We start from the raw sequence: 12409 nt of genomic DNA, 5'->3' as shown, positions 1-12409 counted from the left end.
TTTAGTAGGAGCTGGCCGCTGGGGGATTTTGTCACTGGCTTTAAACGGACAGCTACAAGCTGCTCTAGGGCACAATGTTCTTCTCCTCCAACCCCTCCAGAGCCGCCGTCAAATGTGCTCCCACGAGCACCGTTTCCACTGCACCAGTGATCGCTGCTGAGCTGCTCGTTGTTGAAAAGTCCCCGTGACCGTGCAGTCACTGAGGGGCTTAGAGTGATGTGATATCTCAGTTTCAGGATCTGTCTTCACCAAAGGCTGGTGACACACAAACCATTGACTCCTGAAAGAGTTCTAGCTGGTTGCTGCATCTGGTGAGAGACGGTCCTAAATTTCCAGTATTTTATGCCGAGATGCAGTATTAGGTCTCTGCCAGAGACTCTAGTCTGCCTACATCCATTTGACGATACTTCCAAAACGACGTACGCTTTAGTTAAATGAAAATAGTCACTGTGGGTGGAAACTGGGCAGTTCTAGAGGTTTTCAAATGAAAGTGGAGTCAAAGGTGAAACCGACTTATTTAAGCCATAAGCCAATAATGGCCCGCCCTCTATCTCGTATCATAAATGCATCACGAGATGTCTGTTTCCTTCTTCCTCCCCGATCCGCAGTTTCATTCTAGCGCGTCCACGGCGGCAGCCTTGTCCTTTCGGCTTTAGGATACCGCCTGCCACAGCTTCAGGTTCCTATGTGGCCTCATCCCTCCTCAAGAGGAGGTCTGTATCAGGGGCCCAAGCCTTCATCGGCAACCACCATCCCTTGCTTCCGCGTTGTATCACTCCAGGGTGACCCATCACTGGCTGTCATGTTGCCAACCTAGGCTTGCTTGTCCCTACAGTATATCAAATGCTTCGGGAGGACTAGTCCATTTTTCTGCAGGTGACAGAGCTGCAATTTTGACTTTTAAAGCACGGACTCTCTGTGTTCCTACCTTTGTCAATCCTAAAAGAAGTAGCACCCATACATCTGAAACTCTGGGGAACTGTGTGAATGCTGAACACGGCAACCAACTGAAGGTGAACGCTCGTCCGGAAGAGTCTTCTCCATCCCGTGGTGTTTACCCTCCCGTTATCTGCGCTTGATCTCTTACTCAAAGAAAAGAAGAAAGCAAGATTCACAGGCAGGCGATGGCACTTTTCAGCCACGTGGTCCCTCTCTCCCCTGGCCTGCCTGTTACCACGTGCTGCTTCGATGGCACATTTAGTACCAGGCTCACAAGAGAAGAAGGCTGGAAGTAGACTGATCGCCCGAGGGGCAATGAGAACATTGCAAGACTTGAATTTCCTCCTTAGATTAAAGAAGTATGTGGAGGTATTGGAGGAAATGGTAAACACCGTGTTCTCCCAACATACTACAAATCTAACTTTACTTTCAAACAGATTTATTGTAAGTCTCCACCTGTGTAGGAAATAGAGATCCTACCCCTCCAAAAGTTAGTTATAAAATTGAACTCTCCGGATAAAAGAGAATAAATCATGTTGAATTTTCCTGAAAATGAAAAAATTCAGAATTTTATAAAGAACAGATTATATGTATTATTTCCTGAATAAACAAGTATCTTCTTTCCTCAAATATAGTTTATTTATCAGGTCTGATTTATACAGTTAGCCCTAAAGTATGTCTTTTTCCATTACTCAAGCTTCCATTCATTAAAAAATATTTCCAAAATGCTTTCTACGTAATCGCTACTGTTCTAGGTGCAGGGAATTCCACGGTGGAAAAGAAACCCCCAAAAAACAAGGCAGTGCCTGTTTCTTTTTTTATATATAAATTAATATATATACTTGAATACAGACACAGACAGAGATGAAGATATGTATAAAGAGATAGCATCTACAATGGATTTTACAGAACCCCCAGAACTATAACATAAAGTCACAAAGCAGTGAGTTAGTCCCGAGTCAATCTGAAGGTATCATGAAAAGAACAGCAGAAGATTTTGTCCTAAGTGGACATCAGCATTCCTGTGTGCTGGTTTTGTTCCCTAGATGAATCTGAGGTGCAGCAGCCCCCCGGCTCATTTCAGGGATCTCCAGCAAGAACAAAATGCATACCCAGTAGAAACTGGCGAATAGATACTCAGTGATTTCTGTAATCGTAATCACGCTGGCCCACAAAATAGGCCCAGCAGACGTCCGAGATCTGCTGGTATAAAACCAATAAAGAAAGTGAATAAATCATGTTCTTTCATGAAAAGCAAGTTAAACGTTACTAATTTTTAAATTATTTGAAGCTAATTAGTTAATAGTAACTGATATATGAATAAGAGTTAATGGTATCATATTGTTTGGTATAAGTAATGCAACAGCAATTAATATGTCGTAATATTCTCTCAGAAGAAAGAGAGAAAAGGCAAACATAAAATCCATTTCCAGAAATATAACTCGAAGACTTTGGAGGATGTTAAATCTCAGCAAATTCATGAAACCTCCTAGACAAGTACAAATTCAGTTCTGAGTGCTGAATGGAGAACAGAAATTGGACATTAGGGCGGCATTACTGGATAATGATACTTTCCAGAAACAAATTTCCAAGCCATTGTGACCTCAAGTGTCCAAACGATTTCTTTTTGCAGTATTTCGTTATACGACAATATATTAACGCAGTACTGACTTCTTTTTAAGAAATTCTAAACATCTATGTGTCCTTATTGTTCGTGCTTTTTTGTGGTAACATGGGTATAACATAAAAGTTGCCATGTGGACCAGTCTTAAGTGTACAGCTCTGAGGCATGAAGCACAGAGCCATTGTTGTAAAACCGTCGCCACCATTGTCTCCAGAACCTTCTCATCTTCCCCAGCGGAAACTCCGTCCCCGTGAAGCACTAGCTCTTCGCCCCTCCCCCAGCCCCGTGTACCCACCACCTTCGTTTGTCTTTATGGATTTCACTGCTGTAGCACTGCCTTCTTAAATAGGTACGTTATTAATCTTTTGCTCCTTGCCTGGGCCGTGCCTAGGACGATGCTGTTTTGTGAGCACTGAGGAATTTGTGTGTTTCCTCCCCGTTCAGGGGCTCAGCTGCCAGGGCCTGACTGCGCTCACTCTGCCTGAGCCCGATGCCCTCTTCTGTCTCCTCCACGACCTCCTCGAGTAGGCGGTGAGATCCAGGAAATCAGCAATTACATCTGCCAAGGACGGAAGGAACGTAGGGTGCTCAGCACTTACCAATAAGTTCAGGTTTGTTCGGGCTCTTTGCAGCCCAATCTGCCTGGAGTTCTGGGCAGACGTCTTCGTCGCTGACATTCGGCCCCGACGTGGGTTGGGGCACGTCTGAGGGGAAGGAGATGCTGAGTGTGACTAGGACATGATGAGCCCCGGCCTTTACTCGTGAGCACCCCTGTGAGTCTGCTGCAGGCGACTCACGGGGCTGGAAAGATGTCAGATTTACGCGGCAGGCGAATGACAAGCCCTGTGGATCCCTTTCCTCCACTGATAGGCTAAACCTTAAATGCGAAAGGAAAGAAACACTGACGTAATTTTTTCTAAATTGAGGAACACGAAAAAACACTTACCAAGTAACTCAGACACACTCACTGCTTTTTGCTGCTGGGTTATTTTATAGTTTAAGTCACTGCGGTTTATTTCAATGTTCACAAGATTGTCCCTGGGAATCCCAACAGAGTGAATTGAGCTGAAGATCCTCAGGCCTGCGTTTAATTCCTAGTTGACAAAGGTAATATGTATTTTTGGTTCAGATGCTGTTTAGTGTTGAATTAGACACGCCACTGTTTTCAGTACTAATCACAATGGCTTTGCTTGGAAGGCATTCTCATCTTGTTGGTATTTAGGGAAAAGAATTTTCCCCGTGACCCAGTACTTTTTCTATGCTCTATTGCTGAGAAACTGGAAAAAGACATTAGATGTAAATCTCCGCTGGGTATATTACTTACAAACATTGAGTGTGAGTCTAACTTTACTTCAAGTCTTGGTCCCGTCCCGTGTGACCTACGGGGTCCCGGAGGAGGCGCACCGTTTTCCTGAGTCTCGGCGCTCCGTCTGTGGCTGGGCTTTTAGACTGGCAAGAAGCAATTAAACTACGTATGGACAGAACTGGCACAGACCCTGCATATACTGGGTGTTTAATGAATGGTAGTCATTTACCTGACATTCTTAATATATTAGGGCAGAGACTCTGCTTTCTTAATATATTCTGCAAGTCGTTATATGTGACCAGAGTAGCTAAACAACATTTTTAAATAACTTGTGAACCCTCGCCGTCTCCAGCTCAGGTTCCACCTTGAACCTCATTAGTACATTGAATTGCCTCTTGGTATTTCTGCTTGGCTGTTCGATAGGTATTGCAAATATTCCGAGCCAAACTCTTGCTATTTCCCCATTTTAATGCAATAACACTGCACAGCCAGTTCATCAATAAATATTTGGTTTATCTTCAAATATGCCCAGATTCCAACCTCTCACCCACTCACTGCTACCACCTGTGCCTAAGCTGTCATCATCACTCACCTGGATTTTTCCAGTCGCTTTCTGGTTGGTCCTTCTGCTTCTGACGTTGGCGTACTCCATCTCAATAGATACTCACTCTTTGCTCTTCACACAAGAACCAACATAATACTTGTGCAACTTGCAGATCAATCACTCCCCTGCTCCAAACTCCCCAGAGACGTCCCAGAATACGCCAAGGAAAACCCTCTGTGGCCCTGAGAGAGTTCTGTCCGCCAGCGACCCACGCCCGGGCCATCCTTGGCCATCACCTACTCTGCCTGTTGACACATCCAGCTCCAAGCTATTCTACCCACACACGAGGCGTGCTGTCGGCCTAGGCCCTTCCTCTGCGTGTGGTTTTCCCTCCTGAAACGTCCTTTCCCCATGAATATCGAGGCCAACTCTTACATTGCCTTTAGGTCAGCAGTTTTCAAAGTGTGGTTGCAGACCCCTACGGGTCCCCGTTATCTTTTAGGGAGGTTCACAGAGTAAATAAATTATTTTATTTTCTTTTGGACGTTTGTTCATAATGAACAAAACGAGCTGTTGCACCAAAAACATAACAGATGAGACTGGCAGTCAACATAAATTTCAAGCTTAACTTTTACGCTGAAGTGAGAATCTTGGAAAATTTATGTCTGCTATGATGAGCTTGACAGCTCAACTTTTAAAGACATTTATGGCAGGATAAGTAACGGTATTAAATTGAAATGTGCATTATATAATAGAGTGGATCAATATTTGGAAAATCTGCATAGCCCAGAGAATTCTTCTCATGTCCAAATCATGCATGAGAAAGAGATCCAAAGTGCGATATCAATGAATATCAACACAATTGAGTACGAAAAGTTCACTGAGACGTTTTGACATTTCGGTGCTCACAGCTTCCAAATGTCAGCCTGCCCTTTTCTTGTCCCCAGAGAGCTCAGCTGATGAGAAGGCCATGCGCTTCCTGCTTCGGCACCTGGGAAAGTTCAAGCACACAGACTCTGACCCTCATCTGGGATCGCTCGTGCACGTCCTACCTCAAAACCACAAGGACAGGTAAAGCCAGCTGCCTTTCCTCGTTCTCTCCAACCAGGAGAGGTTCTGCCTGGGAGCTTGCACTACTCTTCCCAGAAAGTGTCATTATGTGAGCAGTAAGTACATTTTTCATACCCTCTTGATGCACGTGTGGCAGTGTAAACCCCAGCAGCCTCACCAAATGTTCAGTGGAGAGTTGACCCCAGTCCTGTGGGGCAACCACAGACATGCAGTACAGTTAACACGCGAGAAGCTACTCTTGTTGAGTTTTGACGTGTAATCAAAGAAAAGTGTCACAATTACCCATAAAGACTATTAAAATATGCCTCTTTTCGGGCAGTGCTTCTGTTCGACGCAAGGTTTTCTTTGTGTTCTCCAACCAAATGACATAAACCAACAGACTAAATGCAAAAATGAGAGTCCAGCTCTCCTCTCTTAAGCCAGACACCAAAGAAACCTACAACATCCTAAAATAACACCACTCCTCTTCCTAAATTTTTTTTTTTTGGAAAATAGTCACTGTTTATTAAAAAAAACTTTTGTTTACATCACCGTATAGCACGTTCATTATTGTTTTAAATGAATCAAAAAATAAAAAATTCACACCTTACTTTTGTAATATGGCAAATATTGTTACTTAAAACCCACATGAAGAAAAGCTCGTTGGACCCCTCAGTGATTTATGAGAACGCAAAGGGATCTCGACACTGAAAAGTCTGAGACCCACTGGCTTGGGTCTGCTCAGCTGTCACCTTCACAGGAAGATCTTACTTGATCACAAATCTTCAGGCTGAGAGCAACCCTCCCTCTGACCCTACCTGGCTCCTCCAGCCTCTTTTTCTGCCCCTTTCCTCTCCGGCACTCAGCACAACTGACACGCCCTCACGGATTTACTGTCCATCTTCACTCCACGGGGAGTGAGTGCAGCAAGGCAGGCTTTTGTCTTTTGTGCACGGAGGTATCTCTAGTTTTTAGGGCACCCTGGAATCCTGACACACACTAGGCACTCATGACCTATTTGTGAAACGGACAAGTAAGGGAACAAGTCAAAACTGAAAGCCAGGAATGAATAGATAAGTGCACATTAACCTGTTTTATAAGCTGAGGTGGAAACTGGAAACCTGATGGTCTTCAGACACAGCAATAATTTCATTAAGAATATATCCTATTGTGTAATAACTAAATGGGAAAAGAATTTGAAAAAGAATAGATATATGTATATGTATAATTGAATCACTTTGCTGTACACGTGGAACTAACACAGCATTGTAAATCAACTATATAGTCCAATATAGAATAAAAAGTTAAAAAAAAAATAGATCCCATTAGCAATGTTTCCCGGAATCATGTGATATCTTTAGTATATCTAAGAAGCATGGCTGTAAATCACTCTCTTTATGGTTTACTGTTTAGAAATCAAGATTCCCAAATATAATTAATTCAAAATATATCATTAATATGTTTAATTAATTTCCATTGGTTTAACCCTGGGTAACAGGAGAATGTACTGTGCTTAAATAGCTAATCAGGGGGGTATTGTAATATTTGCAAACAATGAACCGGTTGCCAAAGTGAAGGAAGTAATAAAGTTATTTTGGAAGTCCAGAAATTTTAGTAATATTGCAATCTTTCTGTGCTCCACTGTGCTCGTAATTTGCATGTAAACCGATAACACTGTGTAATTTCCCAAGCACAAAACTCATAGCCATTTCCCAGCATTATCCATTTGTGTTTTTGCGAGAAGATAAATTCGTCCCCTACAAAAATGTCCCGAGGTTTACTCAGCTTCTCTGCGGTGTGTGACTTGCCCACTAATTTGGGTCTCGTTGAATCTACACCTCACGGTGATGGCGACATCGTTCAGGACTTAAGCCCAGGAATATTTGTTTATGTCAGGAGAGGCGCAATTATGAAATAAAATCTGGATTTTAATGAGGCTAAGAAGATCAAAGAAAAAACAGAGTGTTTATTGCATTTACTAAACACTGAAAAGATGCTTTCACGTGCTTGGGTCTGAGTGCTGGATTAAGGGGAATAGATTTGTTTTGCATAAAGCAAACCACTTTATACACGTTTTACTTGAAAATTTGTTCAATTAAAACAGAAAATCTTGTTTTGCTAATGAAATTGGACTAAACGCAGCCACGATTCACTTCCCCATCGCCTGCTTCAGTCAGGCTAAGCTTATTACCAGCTTCGTAATAGAGTCCGGCAATTGCCACGTGGGGCTCTGTACTGCTCATAGTCTGGGGCTGGTTTGTGCCCCAAGAAGAAACATACAGGCTTCGTAATTAAATTAGGGGTGTTTTCAATCCTACTGATGCTAAGATCCTGTATCTGCTTTCCTGACAAACTGTATGTGCGTTCTCTGATTTCTGGTCCCTGCGCACAAACCGGTGTTTTAATTATATGTGTGACCCTAACCCCGGCTCTGTCTAGGATCTGGGCGCCCCTGAGTCCAGCTGTACTTGTTCAGGCCCTTGCCTTAGCCTTCCTGATACTGGCCTCTGCTGGTCACAAGCGTGCAGTTACACGATAAGGTTGATCGCATACCTACTTACAATAATACAAGGTTTAGGAGAAAAAACCCAGCCGTGTTCGCTAAGGTTGCCTTGTATAACGAGGGGTTTCTTTTCTGGTTCACCAGTATGTCTCCAAAATGGTGCCTACGTTCTCTGCAGGCCAAACAGGAAACCTAGAAGATCCCTTCCAGCCAAAATGTCACACGAAGTGCTCTTCTCAGGCACATTTAAGTATAATAGGAATAACACTATAAGTACATCAGTTTCCCATATTAAAATGAAATACAGAGACATCTAGATTGGAGACAGAAGTGCTCACGGAGATATAGCTGCAAATCTTCCAGCTTTCCATCGTTTTATCTGCCAAGCGTTTGAAGTGCTATCCTATCCACCCTGTCTTAAAGAAAAGACGTTTTCTTCCTGATTTGAAAGATCGCTTTATTGTCTAGGCATTTACACAGGGAGCATGTTTTTTGTTTGTTTGTTTCATTAAAATAAACACCAGCTTAAAACTGGAATCAAAACATTCTTTCAAAGTTAGATACTTGGCTGTCCAGAAGTAAATCAGCTTTTATTTAGTGAATTTACTTTATTATAATACGTATAAGTACAAACACCAAATGTACTATGTTGTTATTTCAGGCCCTCAGCTTAAAAGTATAAATAAGATACAAAGAGAAATGCTACATTTGCTCCCTGATTTTTTAAAAAAGAGCTTTTTACGAAGTTTGATTTGTAAGTCCCGACGGGTAGTGTGATGTAGCAGGAAGAGACCTAGTATAATCTCCAGTCCATCAAAACTGTAGTGATATGTCTCTGTGGAAATATATGGAGACCAGAGGCATAGGTTTGGGGCATAAATTCTTTGTGCACCTCTAAGGACCTTCACAGGACAGTTACTTGAAATGCCGTAACTTCAGTTCCCTCATCTGTAAAATGAGACTAATTTGTATTCCCCCTAATACAGCTATTAGAAGACTCAGACTGTACAATATACAGGTAAGGAACTTCACGCTTTCACACTAAGTGATATCAGTCAGCATTGTTCCCCAGTTGGTCCAAAAATGCAAGGTCATAAGCAAATTACTCATACAGACCTCATTTTACTTTTCACTAAATTAAATTAAAGGATCGAAAGACACGATCTTTTCTGTGTTTCAAATTCTAAGCTTTCGCTGACCATTCATTGCTGTAAGCTGTGGCTTCCTGTGACTGATCAGAATTTCATTTCCTGAGCCTTTGAAAGTAAAGAAAATATGTATGCTAATTGCAAATAATTTACAAGACTAAAACGATTACCTGATATATTGCTGGCTTTGATTCAACTTCTTGGAAAGATGTTTCAAAGCTTTTTGACTCAGAAAAGCAGAATGGGAAATGGCAGCAGGGTATTCTGTTTCTTCACAGGGAACAGGGCAGCTGGAATTATGTGTTCCCATCGTACATAATCCCCTAACTTCAGTGTGGTCTGAAATGAAGATTAGCACAGGATACGCAGACAAGAGGGTTACTTCACGGTGGGGAGGACAGAGCTTTTTAAAATTTTATCATTTCACTTTCAATGTTTAAAACAGTGGTTAACAAGTTCAATCACTGCCCCCTTAACAAGTGGTATTTATATTTCATTTACATTTTAGTATAAATACATCAGAGGAGACAATATAAAACAAAGGCGTTACCCTTGAATTCATGGAGTCACTGGATCCAGATCTTTGTTAGAAATAAGAAATTCTTGGGCTTTCCTGGTGGCGCAGTGGTTGAGAGTCCGCCTGCCGATGCAGGGGACGCGGGTTCGTGCCCCGGTCCGGGAGGATCCCACATGCTGCGGAGCGGCTGGGCCCGTGAGCCATGGCCGCTGAGCCTGCGCGTCCGGAGCCTGTGCTCCGCAATGGGAGAGGCCACAACAGTGAGAGGCCCGCGTACCGCAAAAAAACAAACACACAAAAATCAGTTCGTTTAATACAAATCTACCCTTTGACAACTGTGTTGGCTTTCCTGGAGTGTTCTCTATCTTTTGCTAGGGTTTCAAATGAGTTTTCAAAAGTCTTGTTTTAGATGAATGGTGAAGAAACAAGGGGATGTATTACTGTGAGGAACTGGTTTAATTAGAACTGGTTTAATAAAGAGCCTAGCAGCCTACAAAGCAGGAAACTTCTTACTTTCCCAATAATACTTCTTATGGAATTATTACAAGTGGCCCTTGCATTGAATACTGATCTTTACAGAAGCATTCTGAGGAACATCGAACAAGTCTTGCTGTATTTTAAAATAAAAATTGTGGGCACGTGATAAATAGGAATCAGACCAAACCAAACCGAACAAAATAAAACAAAAAACAGTTTCTAGCATATAGGAATATTTTGAAGCTACATGTATTCGACTTCCTCATATGAATGACTTTTTCCTAAGTAGCAGAAGCTGTATGACTTATATCCAAGGAATATTGGAGGTCAAATTTCCCCAATGAAAAATATAACCCCCGTGTCCTTTGCTAATTTCTCGCTTTTAGAGATGAAAATTGTAACTGTTCTGAGGATTTTACACCTTTCTCAGCCTGGGTTTCTGCTTTCTCAGTCTGCTCCATCCCCAATGTCAGCAAGCAGGAGTCCTTGAGGTCTAACCAATTTTCACCAACAGCCACTCATGTTGTGGCCTTGGTATAAAATACAGCAGTCGAGGCTGTGAAACGTGCGGCAGTTTCAATGTTTGTGTCGCTATGTTTTGCCGCATAAAGCACATAATCTGCAAACCAAAAACGCCGGCGGAACCAGCTATGGGCATTTATGGACTTGGGAGAAGCTATGGTAGAGTGAAGCCAGAAAACATAATTAAGGCAACCATTTTCTCAGAATTAGAGGGACAACCTCTACGAATACTTGTGGTTTTAGAATCACCTCTAATTGACCAGGCTAATTGAATCTCAGGAGACTCACCCGAGATCGTCTCCTTAGTTTTTAACTCTACCTCTCTTCACCTCACTTTGAATCCAAATGCAGCTGGAGTGAAATCTGTGGGGACAAAGACGTCTTTTCCTTGTTGAAGTTTCTTTCTAAATCACAGATGAAACTGTTTTAAACAGAAATAGTGATCAAAGAAAATGATAAAATGAAGCAACAGAGAATATTTCCTCGAGAAGAAATGATTGCTGAAAGCATTCAAATTCAGTAAAGCACAAAGCCTAATTATTGGTTCATATGAACACTTTTGAGAAATTATTAGAACTTATTATATTAAATCATAAACTGGAGAATATGCATTGTTGCGTATAAATGGCACCATCTCCTGACAGAACTGAGGAATTGTGTGTATCTCAGAGCCTTTTAGGAGCGCCACGGTAACATTTTACAAGTATATAACCTCTAACCATTAACATGCACGAGTCACAAGTATTTTCTTGGAAACTCAGGACTCTAAGTTGAAACTAGTCTTATATGGAAACAAACTAAGAAATTTCAAGAGATGTAAACGAAAGTCCTAGGGAGACTTCCCCAAGCAGCCAATTAAAGATTTCAGGGAGAGGGTCAATCTTACCACGACGTATGCATTTCTCCCTTTGAGAGATCTCCCTGGGGTTAATCACAGCTTCAGGTTCAGTCTGTTAAAATCCAGGCGCTCCTGACTTACCTCATCGCCCTTACTGCTCTTGCCAGCCGCCCTTCCTTTCTTCTTCTTAGCATCTTTCCACAGCATTCCTGGAGGTTACATGTCAGTGTCCTGTCAGTCAGACACTGGACTTCCAGGCGCAGAGTCTTTGACTGATTTCAGTTTGGGAACAGACTGCCTGCGGGGGGCCAATAATGCACCTGGGCAGGGGGACATGGGTGCCCTGGGGGGAAAGCGCTGGAAGGAAACTCGAGAGAGAGAAAGAGGCCCTACAAAGCCATATTTTACCTGCACCATGATTTAACCAAGGCTCAGGCACAACCAGAAATTTTCTTGACGTTCCTTTCAGTTTCACTTCCTCTTCTTTCTAGCTCACAACCTTTAGTTGCTTCCGCATAGGGCCTCAGGGCAAAGGGAAAAAAGAGAGTGAAACACAGAAAGGAAAGAAGGCCAGCAAGGTCTCTCCCGTCGTGCCTATCCTTTACTTGATAAAGAATACAATTTTAAAAAGCCTCTTATTTTTATTTGCTCACGTGTTCCTCTCTTCTGTGACATTTAAAAATGATGATTTCCCACAACACTGTAAACCAACTATACTTTAATAGAATGGTTTTGAACAGTAAAAGTAAAAATAAAATAGGTAATTTTGGTTGCTCTCGCTTGCAGGGCTCTGACACCGCCTCATCGATGTCTCTTCGACTTTAGGGTGAACATTGTTGCCTTTTCTTCCTCTCCGCTCGTTTAAAAAGTATTTCACCGTCACCTCCCTCTCCTGTGGCGACTTGTAGTAAATTTGAACTCCCTCTTTGCCTGGCAAGGAA

At 42.3% G+C, this 12409-nt stretch overlaps 1 protein-coding gene across 2 annotated transcripts; it reads right to left on the bottom strand.

The window, feature by feature from the left end:
- Window positions 1-1489: 1489 nt before the first annotated feature.
- ASIC5 (acid sensing ion channel subunit family member 5) lies at window positions 1490-9814 on the bottom strand. Of its 2 annotated transcripts, none has more exons than XM_024746193.1 (4): window positions 9665-9814; window positions 9285-9453; window positions 3163-3440; window positions 1490-2142 (listed from the first exon to the last, which is right to left on the bottom strand). In XM_024746193.1, exons 2-4 carry the CDS (start codon window positions 9422-9424, stop codon window positions 2099-2101), a joined length of 462 nt encoding a protein of 153 aa, XP_024601961.1. In that variant the 5' UTR covers window positions 9425-9453; window positions 9665-9814; the 3' UTR covers window positions 1490-2098. The 2 variants fall into 2 exon arrangements, with proteins under 2 accessions (XP_024601961.1, XP_024601962.1); XM_024746194.1 differs by having other exon boundaries at window positions 1490-2139.
- Window positions 9815-12409: the final 2595 nt, after the last annotated feature.

Source organism: Neophocaena asiaeorientalis, unplaced genomic scaffold (assembly GCF_003031525.2).
Source record: "Neophocaena asiaeorientalis asiaeorientalis breed wild unplaced genomic scaffold, Neophocaena_asiaeorientalis_V1.1 scaffold51, whole genome shotgun sequence".
Taxonomy (NCBI): Eukaryota; Metazoa; Chordata; class Mammalia; order Artiodactyla; family Phocoenidae; genus Neophocaena; species Neophocaena asiaeorientalis.
This window is presented reverse-complemented; position numbering and strand designations above follow the sequence as displayed.